Genomic DNA, 20,009 nt, shown 5'->3' on the forward strand with positions numbered 1-20,009 from the left:
ATTCAGTTTCTATTGTAGATATATTTCCTTACTTAATATCGTCCGCCTATTTAGATACCATACAATGCTTCCTATTAACAATGTCATTAATACGAGAAAAAGAACCCGTCCCAAAACTGATCCCTGTGGCACTTGTTACGTCTAACAACCATTCAGAGGTTTAGCCATTACTCGCTACTCTTATTTACGGTCAGTCTACAAATTTCCTAACAATCAAAGCACAAACCAATCTATACCATGTGACAACTTTTGTTAGTAACCTTTTGGAAAGCTGTCAAATGTTTTTTTTTTTGAAAATCTAAATACATGCCTTTAACTGCTTTACTTTCATCATACATAGCGGGATTCGTCGAAAACCATGTCGGGAATCGTTTAAGTGGTGGTGGTGCTCTCAATGATTTAAATGTTAACCCGAACGATGAATTGCATTAGTTAACGATACGCGTTAAGCTAATTGCGCGATGGCTGCCCCGGCGGTGATTTTTGTTGAATGACAATTGCCAACACTTCTGATTTGACTGCCTTACAATTTACCAACCCTCCGAGAAGCAGACGATGTTACTTGTAGCTTTCAGCACACACACACACACACACACACATATGCTTTCGGATTCTGCCTGTATGTGGTTACGCCTTGGGTGAAAAGTTACCTTGGAGAGGTATCATTGTCAGGGGACGAAAAGGAGTACAACGCCATTCAGGAACTTCTCTGAAGGATCCTATATATCCCCTGCTACCAAGTGCAGCGCGGGCTCAAAGCTGCAGGAGCCCCTTAAAAAGGGGGTCGTTATATATATATATATATATATATATATATATATATATATATATATATATATCATATATATATATATATATATATATATATATATATATATATATATATATATATATATATATATCAAAAGCTCACCTCAAACTTCCAGAGAACGGAGACTTTACGAGCCCGGGTTTAGGAGCACAAGCCAGTCACAATGAAACATAAACCCTTTTACCGAATCACAACGAAGCATTAATGCACGTTTAAAACAATTGTAACACACGTCTTCCCTTACTTCTCCCACACCTAGCCATCCTGCGCTGCTTTAAGTATTGTTCAACCTTTAAAAAATCAGTCTGTCAAAAACCACATCCTATTCCTACAAAAAACAATGAAAAATGGAGATACTCTGTACTTACCAAGTCCGAAGCACGTCACTATATTTCTATCCTTTTCATTAGCTGATTATTTGAACAAACATTTTTGACGTATGTGTAACCTCATACGTATCCGATTTTTCTTGATGTACATTATTCAGTTCGGTTGATATTTTTGCTTACCATGAATCACTTGCACAATAACTTTCCCATGATGAGGACGCAAAGAAAAATCCTCAGTTCTTTTTATATGAATGAACCAACTCTTTATCGTTTCACATTATAAAGATACGACTTAATAACTTCACACTCAACATTTGTCTGCGTTCAAGTGCATCTTCTCGTATTAAACTTATATATAACACAATGACTGGGACTGTACCAGTCTGCTCACATCGTTCCCCAGGTCTGGGTACAAGTGAAGTGTTTAGGTGGTGGACATTCGCCAGTGTCCTGGCTAGTGGGCGGGGCTACGAAGGAGACTAACCATCGTATCGCTCGTTCCTATGTCACATCTTAAACAAAAACTTGATGCCAAATATCTCCATAACTCTGGTAATTATAAGAGTAACTTTAGTACGTCTATCTAGATGTGGTATTACTCATCCTTTTGATAAACATTGCAGGGTTGTCAGCATTTTTTATAGTGACCGACCTAACACAGGAATAACATGCCCCAAAGTCCATCTCGTGTGGAGGGAAATACAGATAAAAGTAAAAGCTGTCTCTCAATGGCAAAAGCGTTATTGGAAGAGCGAAAGATGAGATAAAGAGAATTCTACAGTTTAGCCGTTCAAGGTATATCATATATGTTAGAATAATGTTTGCGATGTGCGTGGGGCAGTAGGGAAGGCTTCCCCGTCCAGGAGGAAACGAGTAGGCATATCTTGTATAATGATAACGCTTTACATGTAGTAGTCTCTCAGATCACACCCACCCAGTACAGTCAAAGGCATCCAGGCAAAGCATCTTTTAAGAAGACCAGAACAAAAAAAGTTACCATTGTGGCGCTAAGGAGGATATAAAATCATCCTAGAGCAAATCGAGATAACCAGATACTGCACTAGAACTGTAAAATCTTGAACCACACGCTAACACTACGAGGCTTCATACTGTAAAAAAGAATATTAAAAAAAAACTGCACGAGGAAAACCAGCACTGATTTGCCCGGAAAGATGTTGATACATACATGAGAAGCGGACAATACACCTGATAAAGGCTATAATTCTCTACATGTTGACCTAGTGCACATACCCATAAATCTCACCTCCAAATCACTGATATTAATTAAAGAGTGTACGAAAAAAGGCTCTACGATTCACTACCAATGAAGAGACAAAAGTAAATAGATTTCTGTAAGCTCGAAACGGTAGCTAGTTAACAAACCCACCTGTGAATGGAGTTTTTTTTTCCCTCGATGCAAATTGATTTCTTTAGATTCCCCATCACCTCAGCTATGTCTCACCGTAGCATGTCAAGTCAGTTCGATCGATTTCCTGGCAGAGCGTCTTTGGTGCGCAGTAGACGATAATGAAACTAGACGTATGTAACTACGCAGCAGATTTCCCACCAAGCCACAGATTTAGGAAAGATCAGGAAGGATGAGTTGTCCAAGTCTCCCAAGACGAAGCTACAACTGGCAACCAATTAGATCCAATTTTTGACAGACGAAATAAAGTATATAGGGTAGATCTCCCTAGCCAGAGTGAACATTAATGCTACGTCCATTGTGTGAGCTGATAATATTCTCTCGCGCTCTCCTGTTGTTCCTCTTCGACGAAAGGTCCAAATGCTTCCTCATCGAGCGCGCAAATTACATACCTCCTGTCGTGCAGTGTGGCACAGACATGCAGCTTAGTGGTTTAGCCAGGGAAGCAAGACAGTGGTGTACCATGATGAACCGACAGTCGCCCCTGACCTGCCATTACCCGTGGAATGTGTTTAGAATGATCGGCGACTGGATGCTTCTACTGAGTGTAGTTTCCAACTACTCTCCAGCTGCTTCATTGACCGCTTTGGTGAGATAATTCTTTCAGAAAGCAATTAAAAATAATGAGAACTTCAGCGACGTATTGTTGCCGAAATCCCCGTTTTCTGTTCTCTGATAGAAAATAATGATAATAATAATAATAATAATAATAATAATAACGCCAGAATATTTAAAAGTATCCTCAACACTTCATTAATGCGTCTTAATTTCTGCTACTCAATTTGCCATTGTCAGTGAATGTAGGATAAGATTCAATGAAACACTTAAGAGAAAAAATACAATATTAGTCACTATGTACAAGCTATACAAATTTACTCTCACAGATATAAAACACACACAGATAAGACATATTTCTCCTCACTTGGCCTCACATGAGTGTAGCACAATAGGTGTGATGAGGTGTGCAGACAATCAATCCCTCTTTCAATACCTGACAAACATCAACAGCTTGTTCAGATCTCTCGTAAGTTTTATAAGGAGGTTCACACCATAAGTTTTCTAAGTAACTTACACATCCCGTTTTTTTCCTAAGAAAAAAGTTTACAGAACACATTATTTTGTAGGTATTAGATATATTTTATGACCATAGCTTGATATGTGGGTGACCATGGTTTGCTATATGTATGAATGGGTGACTGTAGTATACCGTATAGGTGACCATATATAGGTTCATATATGAGTGACCGTGGGTCTGAGTTCGTGTGCAGTGTTAGGGGTGAGGGTGGTGAAGGCCAGACCATCGGTGATCATGGGTCCGAGTCAGTGTGGTGGTGCTTGACGCACTCGATACTTCCTGCAGCAGAGGGCTGTGGCCAGCACCCAGACATACGACTGACACAACACACTCTTGTCTCCAGGGAAGCGAATCAAATCGCGGGAACATTACGTTTCAGAAGAATATATAACCCCACTGGAATTACTATTTAACCTTCATAACAAATACCACTCTGTATATGTCAAAAAATGGTGAATGTAAGTGTCGCGACCATATTATACGAAAATACTTGAAAACTGAACTCAAAGAAATTATTCTGGTGGTCCTAAGATAAAAGAAGAGCAAACAGAGAGGGGCTTCATGTACATTGCCTGCCATCAAGATGTTGTAGGAGTCAGTAAAGTTTAAGTCCGAGTTACGAAATAGTCAAATCTCTTAAAGCCATGACTTACAAGTAAGTTACTGAACTCTGTTGACTTGGTCCTGGAAACCAAGCAAGGATGTGAGCCACACAATCTTTCATCTCCCTAACCTAAGTTTGACCTAAATCTTAAAACCATCACACTATCCATCACAATATTTGGGTCTGAACAGGAACGTATCAAATGCTCCAGGAGACACATACACACACACGTGAGATGTACACGATGAGGCACTGTCAACTTAGCAAGTGGGAGATACTAGTGAGCATGGGTGGTGGTGTAACGAGGCGCAGGTATGGCCTGGAAACACAAAGCAAACCTCACCTATTCCAAGCCCCTCTCTCTCCCACTCTGTCCTTCTTAAACACACGGGATATGAAAATCGGATCTCTTATGCTTCCTTAAGGTAAGTGAACAAGCTGAAGATGAAGGCAAGAGGGAGAAACACATCTCTCGGTGGGTGTGAAGAACGAGGCTTACCCTGACCCCAGAAAATCAGGTATAAAGAATGATTAACCTCATAACACTTTATCCAATACTGTAAACACTGTCGACATATCTGGCAGGCGGATCTGTCCTTACAGTTCCCGCGTTTCCCTCAGTCGCACCCATGAAAGTCATAGAGCTGAGAGAGGCTCAAGACACTCAGGCACACGGTCAATGTCCACTGAGAAAAGGTGACCGGAGTGCCATTACTGCCCAGTCCACTCTCGTTCTGAGACGAAGTTCTCTCCTGAAGATTGCCAGCAAGTTCCTTCTCCAGATCTCTCTCCATCTCCTGCAGCTCCTGATCTAGTTCCTGGTCTTGAGTAGCGAGGGAGCCAGCCTTCTCCACGTCCAGGCTGCTGGAATAGTCGTGATCCAGCCTCTCCTCAGCCACGGGCATAAAAACGTCGACGTGATTCAATGGCTCGACGTCGATCCTTTCTATTGGCCTGGAGTTGGTTTCGTCGTCGAACATGACTTCGTCTTCCCCTTCCTCCTCTTCCTCGCCCGCTCCCTGTGGCTGATGGGGGCTCCTCCCACGTTCGTTCTTGTTTTTGCGACGTTTGTTCTTCCGTCTGCGTCGCCCACAGACGTTCTTTGGCGTCCATGGCTCTGTGATGTTCGGGTACTCATAATCCATTTTCTCCACCTCCTACAAAAGAAGAGAAAACAGGACGATAAGGAGAACACATCTATGAGAATCTAATCATAGCATGAGGCCTAGGCCTACAAGACCTTGAACTCGCTATGTACCTGCACTAAACTAAACGTGAACCGAGACATTTCTCTGAGTCGTCCAACCTCAGCTGAAGAATGTGCAAGTCATGAGCGAGGTGAGCTAAGACAGGGTGGGTATGAGACGGACAATATGCTAAGTGCATGACGAGGCAGACGAAGCTGATCAAATGTAGACAAACGTAAGGAAAGACAAGTCGGCTGACGCGGTCTACAATAGACACGAACTGAAGCATCTGCTCGAGCCGAGCTATGAATCCCGAGACTCACCGATATGAGACTGTGGCCACGCCTCCAACACATAGGGTTGAAGGTGCCAGAATGAGTAGCTCGTTGGAAGTAATCGAACTGGTTCTTCCAGTCGTAATTTACCAAGCGCCACTCCAGCGTCCTGCCCGCCAGCTCCACGGGTCGACGGATCTTGATGGGGTCAGAGTAGCTGTGGGCAGCAAGAGGAATGGACGAGGTTAGAACACAATGACTCCTGTGATGGACACTGAGCCGCAGTGGGAAAGATAATGAGAGACGTAAGCTGTCCGAGTTGCTGAAGGAGAATAAAACATGAGAGGTTAGCGGGGATGTGGGGACATTGAGGTAGACAGAAATGAACATGGACGGGTCTCTATACAGTCGCTATATCTGCTGTGGAAAGAGAGAGACAAGTGGTTGAGTTAGCACTGAAGGATCTCTCAAAGCACATCTCTCAAATGGTCATGTTTCCTAGAGATATCTTTCCTAGATATATCACAAACATTTACATGTAAAGCAGATACTTCTCGTGGAAATATTTCTTCACAGCAACATTTTTAATGGCAATATCTTTCATAGAAATGTTTTACAAAAAGGTGATGAGGTTACACGGTTGGTGAGGTGTGCAAGGGTGGGTGTGTGTGCAGTCTGCAGGTGTAGAGGCGTATAAGGCAGGAGGAGCGGTGAGGAGTGTATACGTGAAGTCCCAGTGAAATGTGTATGGGTAAAGATGTGGTGATGTGAGGAAATACTCACGGCGACAGTTCCTGGATGCCCAGGGAGTGGAGCACGGTGCTGAGGGAAGGCTTAGAGTGGCAGAGGGACAGGTCCACTCGCGGCCAGTACAGCAGGAAAGAGAGGCATACTTCGTCCCGTGTCTTGAACCCTCCCAGCGTTATGGTCAAGCGCTCGTGGCTGTTGTAGGTGCACTCCCCTATCAGGTGGTCACTCTACGGGAGATCAAAGGAGGTGGTGAGGTGATGCAGATGATCTAGACTCTATCAAGTCGTTCTATGGGAGAAGAGGGAGGTTGTAAACATCATGCAGATACACTTATCTTTCAAATGGGTGGACGGGTGGCGAAGATGTGGGGGGCTGTGATTAGTGTAAGTATCCCTTTCAATGAGGAGGTCTCCTGCATGAAAGATATGGTGATGAGGATTAGTTGCTGAGTGACGCGGGTATCCAAACTACCACACGATGCAATAAGGAGGCCACGCAGAGGCTTTTACTCACTCCCTGACCGATGATCAGGGAGAGAGTAAAAGTGGTGTACTTTCGAGATCACATTTGACGGGAGGTCGGGTCTCCCAGCACTGCTAAATGGTTGGAGCAGTGTGCAAGAGATAGAGGGAGGCGGCAGCATCTCGGTGCTGGAACACATCCAGGGGGTCAATGGTGTTGGTTAATACTCCTTTCTTTTATGCTGAGCTGCAAAATACTCTCATCTACTCGAAGATTATAATATCCTGATGATTGCGAAGAGAACTCGACTTCGTAGCTCCAAATACGACACTGCTTACGACCGTCGTAAACAGAAATGTAACTTGTCGGTGATCACTGACACTCCGCTTTCCCTACGACCGCGTCAACAGTGATGAAACTATTGGATGTAAGTTTAATTTGGTATACCCCCGTAATGCCAGATTAACTTATGTACTTCAAAAAAAAAACGTTTAACTTTTAGAGCTTCACGATATACATCAAGCCCCTGAGCAGCCTAGTAAAGAAAAGAAAAACTGACTCCATTCCAATTTCGTTAGTGGCTCTTATAATATGCGCCGCTAACGAATACATAATGAGGTGTCCTATTACGTATTCAGACAAGGAATTTCCACAATCTAAATGCCCAAGACAGAGGAGGAAAATTTTCTGAAAACTCCCTTCGACAAAAAATATCATTTACAGAATTTTTTTTTTCCTTTGTATTTTATTATGTTCCATTGTTCACCTTTCCACGTACATTCTGCAGTCTGTTCAAACATATTTTCATTTCAAAAATGCCTTAGTATCATCTTTACAGAGACAGACTGTCCCTGGAAATGAAACGATCTTCTGGAATCGGATGTCTGAAGTAAGAAAAAGCAGCGGGAGTTTGAAGAACAGATGAAACAATGACGGGAGGTTTTGACGGTTACTTGACCGGAGCAAGGGAGGATCGGGTGACCTCATATTATAGAGACAGAGAAACAAACAGACACATAGTTTCAAGGATAAACATTACATTACAGAACCTTGGAATCGTCTACCGAGTCAGTTCCTCACAAGAAGCAAGTCCCTGTGGAACTTTTACACATCATTACTCCCTCACTTCTTGCATTAAAATTGTTCAAGTTTTGACTGAACTAAACGTAAAGCAAAATCATTCCTGATGCTGATCACGAATGTGAAAGGAGATGGAAAATAATGGGAAAAAGGAGTGCATCTACTTGCAAGGGGACACTGACAAACTCCAGCTTTGGTCAGATCCAAGGTTGATGGAATTCCGCCTCAGTAAGTGCAAATTAATGAGAATTCGAAACAGTGACACAAGGTCTTGATATCAACATTATCAAGCAAGAGATAAGCTAAAGGAATCCGTGTGCAAGAGGAATCTGGGTGTTGACAATGCACCTAAACCTTCGCCAGGGAATAATGAAGAAGACAGGCCATTTGCTGGCAAATGTTAGAATCGTTTGTTGAAGAAGATATTCACAGCCCAAATCAGGCAAAACAAGAATATGTTCCCCAGGTTTATTCAATGCATTTAAGGGAACAAAAGGAACAAAACAAAAAGAAATTAGAGAAGGTACAGAGGAGGGCAACAAAAATAGTACAAGAATTACGAGAGTTTAAGTGAGAATTTTCAGAGGCCATGAATTTGTCCATCATGGAAGAAAGATGATTAAGGGGTGACTTAATAATCTTTAAGCTCCTAAACCAATTTGATGACGTGTAATGTACACAGTTCTTAGAAAGACGCAGACACAAGAAAGAGAAGCCAAAACATGAAATCAGAAAGAAACTTGTTAGAAAAAAAATGCAGAGAGGTACATTCTATTTTACAAAGCAGATGAATGAAATAAATTGAGTAATGAAATGAAATCATAAATTCGGACAGCATACGGAAGTTTAAAAGGTTATATGATGAGAATGACTTCTAGAAATAGGGGCCCCCCCCTCACACATAGCCCCCCCCTTCACAAATGGGGCCCCCCTCACAAGTGTAGAGGTCCCATCCTCCTCATACAGCACACCTTGGTAAATAATGAGAGACCAGAGGCTCACCGGCAGCACAGTGCGAGGGATCTTGAGGGCGCGGTACTCCTGGTAGTTGAAGTCGTAGTTGTTGTCCTGGGCGATGGGCTCCAGCTCACGTCCCTGACGCAGGTGCCTCACGCGGACCTTCCGCCCCAGCAGGTGAGTGTGCAGGACGACAGCAAACACCTTGATGCCTGAGGGCACGTCAGTTTACAGGAAACTACTCGCTCTTATTACTGTGATTATATGTCATGTGAATTACTGTTAGTGGTGGGGAGGGTCAGGTACACTCACCAGTGGTGGGGAGGGCAAGGTACACTCACCAGTGGTGGGTGGGGTCAGGTACACTCATCAGTGGTGGGGAGGGCAAGGTACATTCACCAGTGGTGGGTAGGGTCAGGTACACTCATCAGTGGTGGGGAGGGCAAGGTACACTCACCAGTGGTGGGGAGGGTCAGGTACACTCACCAGTGTTGGGGAGAGCCAGGTACACTCACCAGTGGTGGGGAGGGCCAGGTACACTCACCAGTGGTGGGGAGGGCCAGATACACTCACCAGTGGTGGGGAGGGCGGCCTGGGTACACTCGGCGACACAGTGGCCCTCAGAGAGAACGGTCCGCTGGCGGGGTGGGATGAGGTGCTTCCAGTTTGGGTCGAGCCCGACGCTCAGGACTCCTGTAGTATAGGTGAACATTGTGACTCCCAGGCGTAAGGTAGACCCCTGATATCTGTACATGACCCTAGCTCTACATGGCTGCCTGGTGTCCACGAAAGACAGTTAGTTCATACTGTTAAACATGATCTCTACCAGTTACATACACATAACGATCCTGGAGACAGCCATATATGATGAGAATAACATGTAATCAGATCTGGTAAGGCTCTGTTTATCCTGAAACTGGTTTTGGTATACCTTGGATGGGTGAACACACAGCAGTCACAGCTCACACACACACGCATCCTACGATCTTCCCTCGCTGGGCGATATATACACACCTCCCTCACAGCTCACACATATCCTACCTGTGATCTGCTCTACCAAGACGATACACACAGCCTTGCCTCACAGCTCACACATACATGTCCTCAGCTCATCTCCTGTTCAAGGAAGTAGTCAGTCTTCGTCACTGTCACTTTGAAGACTAGTTTGAGTTATAAGAAAGCACACATATATAGGAGTAGGTTAATGGTGCAGATATATAAAGTTATATGCTTACCTGTATCGTAGTGTCGCAGTTCAGGTGTGTAGATGATTCGCATACCTGACTCGTCCGTGAAGGAATGACCATCGGGGTTGTCGTAGTGTGCCTCCATCATGTAGAACTTGGGGCCCTCTGGGGTCAGGGGGTAGCCGGTCTCTGGGGGCAGCGACAACCCCTGAGAGAACAAAAGAAGACGGTAATGAGGTAGCTACTCTCGCCAGGCTGTGTTAACACTAGACGGTAATATTGTAGGACAGGAGATGACGCTGACGCACCTCCTGGCTATGCTAGCAAACCTGCCGGTATACTGTCGGACCTGCTGGCCAAACTGAAGACCTGTTGGTACACTGGCGGATCTGCTGATATACTGACGAACCACCTGGTACATTGACATACCAGCTGGCTCATTTACAGACTTGGCGAAACTGAAGGATTTCCTAATACACTAACTGACTTAATGATACACCGACTGACCTGCGAGTAAACTGACGGACCAGCTCGACTTATTTATGATGAGAGTAACGCAACTGATGTCATTTATTGAGATATTCAAAAAAAAGAAAAGATTCAGTAAAGTTCCGCATTGAACATTACTCGCAAAAAATAAGTAACATGGTATAGATAGGGTTGTGCTTCCGTGGTTAACAATTTAGTTAAGTGACCATAAGCAAAGATTTGCCAATAAAATTCAGGCCTCAGAATGGTTAAGCGTAAGAAGTGCGGTGCCCCAGGGATCAGTCTTGGGACCGGTTCTCTTTCTCATATACATCAATAACATTGGTTCAACTGAAGACCTGGTGTATTCTCCTGTGTTGTGGTTGGGAGTGGGGACTTTGTGTGTGTTCTGCAATAGACGGTATGAAGTGTTTGTAATGGACTTGGGAAAGAGCAAGGTGGGTTTGGGGTTCGTGTTGCCCAACAGCTCAAGTCATAAAGCCTAGGAATACTATACTTAATTAGTATTTGATACTAGCACTAGGCTAGGGGGAGTAGTCACCTGTGAGCCCACAGCCCAGGCCGCCACTACATGGTTGCACGTGAAGATGAGCTGGGAGGTGTTGCTCTGGTAGCAGCCGTGCCCGTCCGAGGACGCCAGCTCCTCGAAGGCCAAGTCCACATCCGGGCCCAGGTCCGTGCACTCGTACACGATCAGGTGATGCAAGTACTGCTCGTGGCCAGGCGTGAACACCGGCTCGTACTGCGGCAAAGGAGGAAATTACGAGTCTCGTACAGAACAGGTTGTTATTATGGAGTTATGGTTCGTTACACACACACACACACACACACACACACACACACATGGCTGACACACTACCAATGGGATTTGATTCAAGTAAATATAGAGTAGTGAGGGTAGGACGCAGCATGGAGAGAGAGAGAGAGAGAGAGAGAGAGAGAGAGAGAGAGAGAGAGAGAGAGAGAGAGAGAGAGAGAGAGAGAGAGAGAAGAGGTCTGGATGAGGACATTTTCTTGTATGAATCTGTCGCCAAGAGTCTTACATCAGCTGTCTACTGGCAAAAATATCAGAACAGCATTCGAGTGTGTGGATAATAATACAGTCAGCCAGTTGTTCTCATCCTACTTAAGGCCAAAACTAGAAAGTGTTTCTCAAGTTCCGTCACCACACTAGAAAAAAAAAATGACAAGGAACTCATAGAGAAAGTCCAAAGGAAGGCAACAGTGATGGTACATGGATTAAAGCTGAGTTACAGGAAAAGGTTAGAGGCCTCAGATTTGTCCTTAAGTTCGTAAGGGATGACTTGATCACAACCTTTCAATTCTCAAAACTTGTCGATGATCTCAATGGTGAAAATTTCTTGCAACTGTTCATAAATGTTAACACATGAAACTAAGCAAGATACTTGTTAGGATAGATTTTATATAAAAAAAAAAAACGTACTTGTTTGATATGAAACTTAAGAAATAATTTTTTTTACAGTAAAGCAACAATGTTCATGGGCGAGAAGCTCTGCACAGCATCTGTAAGTTCTCAAAGTAAAGCTGGACCAGTACCAGTGTCTCAGGGTCGGGACAATATGAGTATTACTCATTTCTCGTAGGTACAAGTGCAGTGGTATGTAGTTAAGAAGAGGCCAACTGTATATGAGCGTAGAGAAACGTACAGGCAAACGTATATAGATACAGATATGCACACACAGGCACATACATACACAGACACTTACAACTGTATACACAAATGTATGTCTACTTAGAGTAATACAAAGATAAATGTATATCTATTCATAGTGGTAGAAATACAAGCGTATAGGTAATCATATCAGTGGACAGGTATTACGGAATCATTATGACATACGGCATCATTATGACATACGGCATCATTATGACATACGGCATCATTATGACATACGGCATCATTATGACATACGGCATCATTATGACATACGGCATCATTATGACATACGGCATCATTATGACATACGGCATCATTATGACATACGGCATCATTATGATATACGGCATCATTATGACACACGGCATCATTATGATATACGGCATCATTATGATATACGGCATCATTATGATATACGGCATCATTATGACATACGGCATCATTATGACATACGGCATCATTATGATATACGGCATCATTATGATATACGGCATCATTATGATATACGGCATCATTATGATATACGGCATCATTATGACATACGGCATCATTATGATATACGGCATCATTATGATATACGGCATCATTATGATATACGGCATCATTATGACATACGGCATCATTATGATATACGGCATCATTATGATATACGGCATCATTATGACATACGGCATCATTATGATGATGGTCTCTGCCCTCACCCGGATGACGTGGTTCTTCTGTATGAGCTCCGGCCGGCGGAAGACCTTGCACCAGTACACCGTGTCGCTGGCGGCCGCCACCTCCACCCCGGGGTTAGTCAGGAGCCACGAGAACGTCGCGGGGGAGGAGGAAGAAGAGGGGGAGGAGGCGGAGGAGGAGGAAGAGGAGGAAGAGGAGGAGCGCTGGCGTTGACTCTGGCGAGGGTGCTGGAAGTGGTCGTCCTCCCCTGGGGCTTCGGGAGGGGTGGCGGCGGGAGGAGTGTAACCCGAGGGGGAGGAGTGAGGAGAAAGACTCGGGAGTCTATTACTAGGTTGGCTGAGGGTAGACGGGGTCTGATGTCCTCTCTCCAGCAGGAACATGGACTTGGATCCCCTCCTTGATCCCCCGTGGTAGTGGAGGCGAGGGCGGGGGCTCTCAGGGTCCACAGGGTCGTCAGGGTGGTACGCCCACAGTAGTCGTACAGTGTCGTTCTGGTAGAGAGAAATAATAACAATGATAATAACAAGTACAATGACCATTCCATTTAACTGTTCTCCACGTTATAAAATCCCAACGTATTATGTGTTTTTTTGTGGATTGGGAGGTTGTGCTTTATTTGAGTGCGTGTGCTTGCGCTTAGGAATGCTTGTGTGTGGTTTTCTGGACGTGTGTGTGCTTGTTTTGAGTGTTTCGTATGTGCTTTTAAGTGTGCACTTCTGTGTATTTGTCTCTACAAGTCTGTGTATGTTTTTCGTGTATGTGACCTATCTGTACTGTACTCGTGTGTGTGTGTGTGTGTGTGTAAAACTTTGGAACGAGGTTACATTTACGGCATGTTCCTCTCCAGTATCGTGTTTTCACGACATCAAATATTCATGCCAAGATCTACCCATCCACCGGCGCGCCACACTGGATGGTCGTGGGACTAGCGAGTGTCTCAGGAGTGGCTCTAGACAGCGACAGTAAGTTACGGCAGCTCAGATGTCAGCATGTCCTCTAGAGGAATAAAAAAAAGGAGGAGGACCCTGAATACTGCTACACTTGGGGAAACGTTCGACATCAGTTGGGTAAACGTTCTACAGTACCTGAGGAAACGTTTTACATTATTGGGTAAACGTTCTACAACACCTAAGGAACAACTATACAAAAGCTGGGGAAACGTTCTGCAACGCGTGAAGAAACGTTCTACAACGCTTGGAGAAACGCTCCACAACTTTGGGGAAACGTTCTACAACAGATTGGTACGACGTTATATAGCTCCTTGAGAAAAACGTTCTACAACTTTGGAGAAACGTTCGGGCATTACACACAATGCGTTGAGTTGATCGTGATGTCAGTCAGGCATCATAATGTTGCAAGAAGTCTTATAATGCTCTTGTGGTGTTGGGAGTGTAACCGGAGACAGGCGAAGATGACCATAAACCTAATCCTTACGGATAAGTCAAATGCCCGATGGCTCACTTCGCTTCGAAGAGCTGTGTTGACGCAGCCGACCAACCTCAAGTCACTGCCTCCTTCCAGCAAAAGTGTGGAAAGACCCAATATCTATCGTGCAGAGGTGAGCAATAACTCAACATCGAACACAATGCTAGAAGACACTCATGGACGCTAAGATTAGCCTATTAGCACATATTTTGATCAATGTTATGCCCTTCGTTCTTCCTAATGTTCAAAATTTTCTTGCTAAAATATGAATAGTGCTTTAACTTACATTTCCATTGTCCAAAGGAACAGAAACAAACGAACATTAATAGTTTTCCACTTAGATAGATTTGATAGAAGTGATCCATACCATTACATTTTCTATCATGAAAAAATCTGCACGAGAAAATGGTTAAATTTGGGTAACTATGATATCTTGAAAATGGCGACATGATCTTTGTATTGTTTGTGGTTGCGGTGAACAAATCCCCTAAAATCCTCACTTCAACATATACCTTTGAATAGAGTGATCTGTATCATATCATAACATGATATGAACGTTTTGTGAACAACTAAAACAAGACACTACGGATGGCAAAATATCATTATCTATATTCTGCCTGAATCTAATGGGATTAAGTTCTACGGTAAATGCCATCTTTTTTCAAGACTCTATGTGTTGGACTAAAGACAAGTGGAACATCTTAAGGAACGAAATGGCTTCGTCTCTGATATTTTCGCACGATAAGTGTAACATTCTTTGACATGGACGTCCTTACTTGAAAGACCGTACGTATACCTCAAGTATCATGCTCTAAGTACACTAAAGTATCCCAGGGTAGGTCCCAGGCCTGAGACAACTTACCGAGATGACGTGATCCTGGCTGTCGCAAGTGTTGTACCGTCGTGACATGATGAGGACGGTGTGGGTGTCGTTCTCATGGCCAGCCACCAACACCCAGTCACGCTGGTCGTCCACGGAGGGTTCTTGGTTCCCCAGTCCGTGTCGGTCCTGCAGGTACGCCTTCCCGGAGTGCACCCACCTGCCGGAGGCAGAGAAGGCCAGGGAGGGAGTGAGAGAGAGAGAGCGATAGAGTCGAGAGGGACGAGGAGGGAGAGGGATTACTGGAAGGGCGTTGAGAGGGTTGCTTTGAGAGGGGATGATGAGGGTATTGAAGTAAATTGGTTGCTAGATGAGGGGGAGATGCTAAATCAAGATAATGAGTGATGAGGGTGCTCCGTGAGGGAATACATGAGAAGATTTTGAAAACGAGATGGTTTATGATGAGGTTAACTAATTGAAGGACAGTAATAGGATCCTACAATCGTAATCAAAGTCGTAGAACAGAAATAATGAAGAAGAAGGAGAACAAGAAGAAGAAGAAGGCTCCTAACACCCACCACCAGCAGGAACATTGGGTCTAGACGAACACCATGTTCCACAGAGAGAACACAGTAACGTGGGAGTTATACAGAAATAGATGAATGAAAATCATATTCTAATCTAAATTCATCCGCCAAGATACTCTGGAAATATGTATTTTAGTCTCTGATCTGAAAAAAGAATGAGGAAGTTGAAATACATGCATATCATATACTCATTCTTGAGCAATTACTATTCACTGATAACATCACAACTTTGCGTAAATGTAATTCAAACGTAGTGATAGTGTGTACCTTGAGGACATCTGGTGGTAGTTCACGGCAGTGGTCTGTAACTCTGACTCACATTTGTGTTACGTCTGCCTCCCCTTCAACATCCTACCCTTATCTCTGCTTACTGGATTTGTTATCTTTGATCCCTGGATCTGTTATCTTTGCTCATTGGATCGTTATCTAACGTGAAGACAGTGTTGTGAGTTATAGTGATGAAGTTATAAAGGATTTCCAACCCTTCTTCTGTCAGACTTCAACAAGCAAGATGATGTACGTCGATGTTTGATATTGTTATGGTAAGGAGAACCGACTCTATCACAGGTCGTCATGGCACACACACACACACACACACACACACACACACACACACACACACACACACCAACAGTACATCACCTTCATCAGACGTTGGATCCATTCGCTACTAATGTGAATTTTCTGTCATTCAAAATTTCTTTAATACAGCTTCCTGTCTTGCCCTTAACGTTTTTTGTTACTTTGTCATATTCCAGAGCAAAATTGGAGAAGAAAGAGTATCCAATCTCTTCCTTTCCATGACACCTTCTCACATTGTGTGTTTGTGTGTTATTTTCCTCATACAAAACAATGTTGGACTTCATATTTTACTGCTGTTCTTGATTAAATGTTTTTGGATATATCATTGCTCTACCTAAGCTCTCTCTCAGGTGCGTCAAAGTCAAGGAATAACAATAGACAGAAGGATCTCACTTCAAGAGGAATAAAAGACGTGGTAAAGAACACCAAGAGCAAACAATTACGAGAGAAAAATTGCAATGTAAGTCATACTGGTCGCTGCGAAGCTTACATGCAATGCACACATGAGGAAACTACATACATGTCCTGTAAAGGTGAAAGGTGACAAGAGTATAATATTTTTTTCTTTCAAATTTATGCAGTATATACACACGGCAATAATAAGTATCTTCCCGATGCGTCTGATGAGCTTTGAAATGATCAGAAAGACTCGTGTTGTCCCGGTAGGTGTTGGTGAGAGTGGACGTGAGGCAAATTCCCCAATGATTAAGGCAGCCGCAATTTATAGTTATTTTCGTTGGTATAACATTCATTACGGTAAATGAGAAATGTCGTTAGCAATCGTATTATTACAGTATTTATGAGAGCTGGGCTACCATTGTGAGGCGAAATTAATATACATATCCCAAAATGTTTCGTCCGTTGTGTCATATTGTCTCATACAAATAGTGGCGTTACTTTTTTTTTTACCGTGTGTCCATGTTCACCAGGGTTTATATTGAATGTACACTTGTGTTAAAGTAGTAGTAGTCTATTATAAGTAAGTCCCTGGAATAAGATGGCTGGATACTAGGTATGTTTAGTGACAGAGAAGTGTACCAACACTCACCCGACGACGATGTCGGCGCCGTCCATCCAAGGCTTGGAGGAGAGGCCGAAGCCGATGTAGCCCGTCGTTCGCGCCGTCACTCGGAACTCAATGTCTCTCTCCCGAGGCGTCCACTGAAGCACGAAGGCCCCAGTCTCCTCCAGCCGCGCCTCGTGCACCCAGGCCTCCGGCGCCGTCAGGCGGGAGGAGGCGAAGGAGGACTTGGCGATGGAGACCACTTCTGGCACCACTACCAGAACCGCTAGCGCAAAAAGAAAACGCAGTCTGGGTAAGGATGTTGGATGGGAGGTGGAGGATCCGCACTTCGAAGAATGTCTCCAGTGCGGGTGCCGGAGCGCCTCAGATCTGCAGATTACTGGTGCCTTCGTCATTGTCTTGGTCCGGGGAGGAGTGGTCCTGTGAGTCTGGTGCGTGTGAGTAGACGACCTCTGTCCGTCCGTGTGAGTAGACCTCCGTCCGTCCGTGTGAGTAGACCTCCGTCCGTCCGTGGAGAGGTGGGAAGGGTGAGATCCTGCGGGAGGAGGTTCTGTACACGGACTTCATGGCTGTACGCACACACCTGGTGGGCAGGAGGAATGTGCTGAGCGGATGCTGTTATCTTCTACTGCGTCGCCTTCTGCGCGTGAACATTCTCAGCCTCGTTCAGATGAGTGAAGTGTTGGAAGATGTCTTGTATGCCACTTATCTTACACTCTTCAAACCTCTCCAGTTGCCCTTACAGGGATCAAGTACGAACAACCTTTACAAAAAGATGCCTCACTGTATGATACTTATCCCCTTACAGCTCTTAAGAATGGGAACTCTTCTTCATATATTTCTCTTCCAGAGCTCGTTAATATCTGGCGCTGGGAGATAGATAGATATATATATATAGGGACAAGGGCCTCTCTCTCTCCCTCTCTCTCTCTCTCACACACTCGACCACCCCCACCTGCAAAATCTGGAAACGTAATTCCTTACTCCCTCCTGGACGACCCACTACCCGAGTCGAGCGTCGAGCCTCGGAATCTTGACAACTTGCAGATCCGTCATGGAATGATTTTTCTTCGAATTTCCAGGATTTTTCCTGGCACACGCGAAGGAGATCAGAGGGGCCCCAGGTGCGTGCTGAGGGGGCCCGGCAGTGATGAGGTGGGGTATGAGCAGCGCTGGCACTCCTGCCTGACACTCCCGACTGCTAGGATTGTGGAGCCCTGCAATTAGTCGCGAAGCCGTCGTGAGGTGCCCCACTCGTCAGCCTGTAAGGACAGGAGAATCTGTATTAATGCGAGGGTCCGGTGCGCTGGTGAGAGCGCCCGCTCGTTAACTTGTCCCGGGGAAGAGGTTGGAGCGAGAATACTCACACAGTCAGCTATCGCCGTTCATGGAAAAATGTTTAGCATTGAATAAAAACCGAGGATGGAAAGAAAAAAAAAAGGTGGGATCTTCGAGCAAAAGTCTTGCTACTTAAATGTATAACTAGATTTCACATTTCTAAAGTTCTACTTTTGTTGAGGAGTGTTATAAAGTGAACATGTTGACGAAGCAGATACTTTTTTTTTTCTTAAGTGAACATTTTTCTTAAGTGAGTTAGGTAATCAAGAGGATATGAATAGATAAGTAATTTTGATTAAAAAAAAAAAAAAACGATCAGCATATATAAAGAATGGTAGATCATTTTCCTGTCTGTCTTTTATTAGTGTCAACCAAAATGATTCTTTACCATTTGAGACAAGACCTGAAGCAATCAAAGAAATGGTTAATTGTTTATATCTCGCGTAACGTAAGGACCTGAGCTTCCCACTTTGTACTTACCAACAACAGGTTCTGCCATTGGACCGGGCAAGAGTGCAGCATCCATTGCAGGAGAAATTCAAGGCAAATTTAGATAAAAAAAAATAATGATGTTACCTGTATATATAAAGGAAACGAGGGGTAAGGCATGTGTGCGAGTAGGAAGAGAGGAGGGTAAGTGGTTTCAAGGGGAAAGAAGGTCTTCGAAAATAGTGTCATGTCGTTATGGTTGCTTAATCTACTTAAGGATGAGGCGGTGATTTTCTTTTTTCTTTTTTAAGTGTGAGGTGAGTCGGATGCTGTTTCCTGATGACACATCTCTGGTGGCAGACTCGAGTGAGAAACTGCAGAATCTGGCGTCTGAGTCTGGGAGAGGAGGATGTTGAGTGTTAATGTAAGCATTATAAAAGTAAGATTATTAAGTTCAGCAATGCAGGGGCAAAGGGTCACGGAATTTTGGTGTCCATAACTTATGATCCATTGGTGGTGGGATTTGTAATAAGACTCTGTACAAATGTTATTAACCCACCCTCCAGAGAATTCTGTTTACGAAGCCAACTCCGACAGTTCCCTCATTCTTAGCCAAACATTTTCGCCTCCCCATCACCAGGGTATAAGTGATTGCTCCCCCCCATCCATCCCTCCAACGTCCCAGCTGAGAACACACTTTTAAACCCATTCTACCAAACATCAGATGTTGTATCGCATTCTGTGCCAGACACCAATAAAGCGCGATTTTTTTTTTCCGAGTATTCTTACTCTTTCGGATTATTGGATTCCAGGGCA

General features: G+C 44.1%; 2 protein-coding genes across 6 annotated transcripts in view; both read right to left on the reverse strand.

Moving 5' to 3' along the window:
• The window catches only part of LOC139746486 (uncharacterized), a 154,216-nt gene extending 152,690 nt beyond the window's left edge, over positions 1-1,526 (reverse strand). The window contains exon 1 of the mRNA XM_071657768.1: positions 1,180-1,526. The gene's annotated coding sequence lies outside the window, so the exon portion shown is untranslated. The remainder of the gene's footprint in view (positions 1-1,179) is intronic.
• Positions 1,527-3,415: 1,889 nt separating this feature from the next.
• The window catches only part of LOC139746472 (DBH-like monooxygenase protein 1), a 158,447-nt gene continuing 141,853 nt past the window's right edge, over positions 3,416-20,009 (reverse strand). For all 5 annotated transcript variants that reach the window (XM_071657735.1, XM_071657732.1, XM_071657733.1 and 2 more), the window contains 10 exons: positions 17,451-18,688; positions 15,276-15,453; positions 13,009-13,479; positions 11,174-11,374; positions 10,192-10,351; positions 9,530-9,649; positions 9,002-9,168; positions 6,491-6,684; positions 5,756-5,924; positions 3,416-5,402 (listed from right to left, as the gene is read on the reverse strand). In XM_071657735.1, the coding sequence (XP_071513836.1) occupies positions 4,863-5,402; positions 5,756-5,924; positions 6,491-6,684; positions 9,002-9,168; positions 9,530-9,649; positions 10,192-10,351; positions 11,174-11,374; positions 13,009-13,479; positions 15,276-15,453; positions 17,451-17,821 (2,571 nt within the window). In that variant the 5' untranslated portion in view covers positions 17,822-18,688 and the 3' untranslated portion in view covers positions 3,416-4,862. The remainder of the gene's footprint in view (positions 5,403-5,755; positions 5,925-6,490; positions 6,685-9,001; positions 9,169-9,529; positions 9,650-10,191; positions 10,352-11,173; positions 11,375-13,008; positions 13,480-15,275; positions 15,454-17,450; positions 18,689-20,009) is intronic.

The sequence above is a fragment of the Panulirus ornatus genome, chromosome 65 (genome assembly GCF_036320965.1).
Source record: "Panulirus ornatus isolate Po-2019 chromosome 65, ASM3632096v1, whole genome shotgun sequence".
In the NCBI taxonomy this organism is placed as follows: Eukaryota; Metazoa; Arthropoda; class Malacostraca; order Decapoda; family Palinuridae; genus Panulirus; species Panulirus ornatus.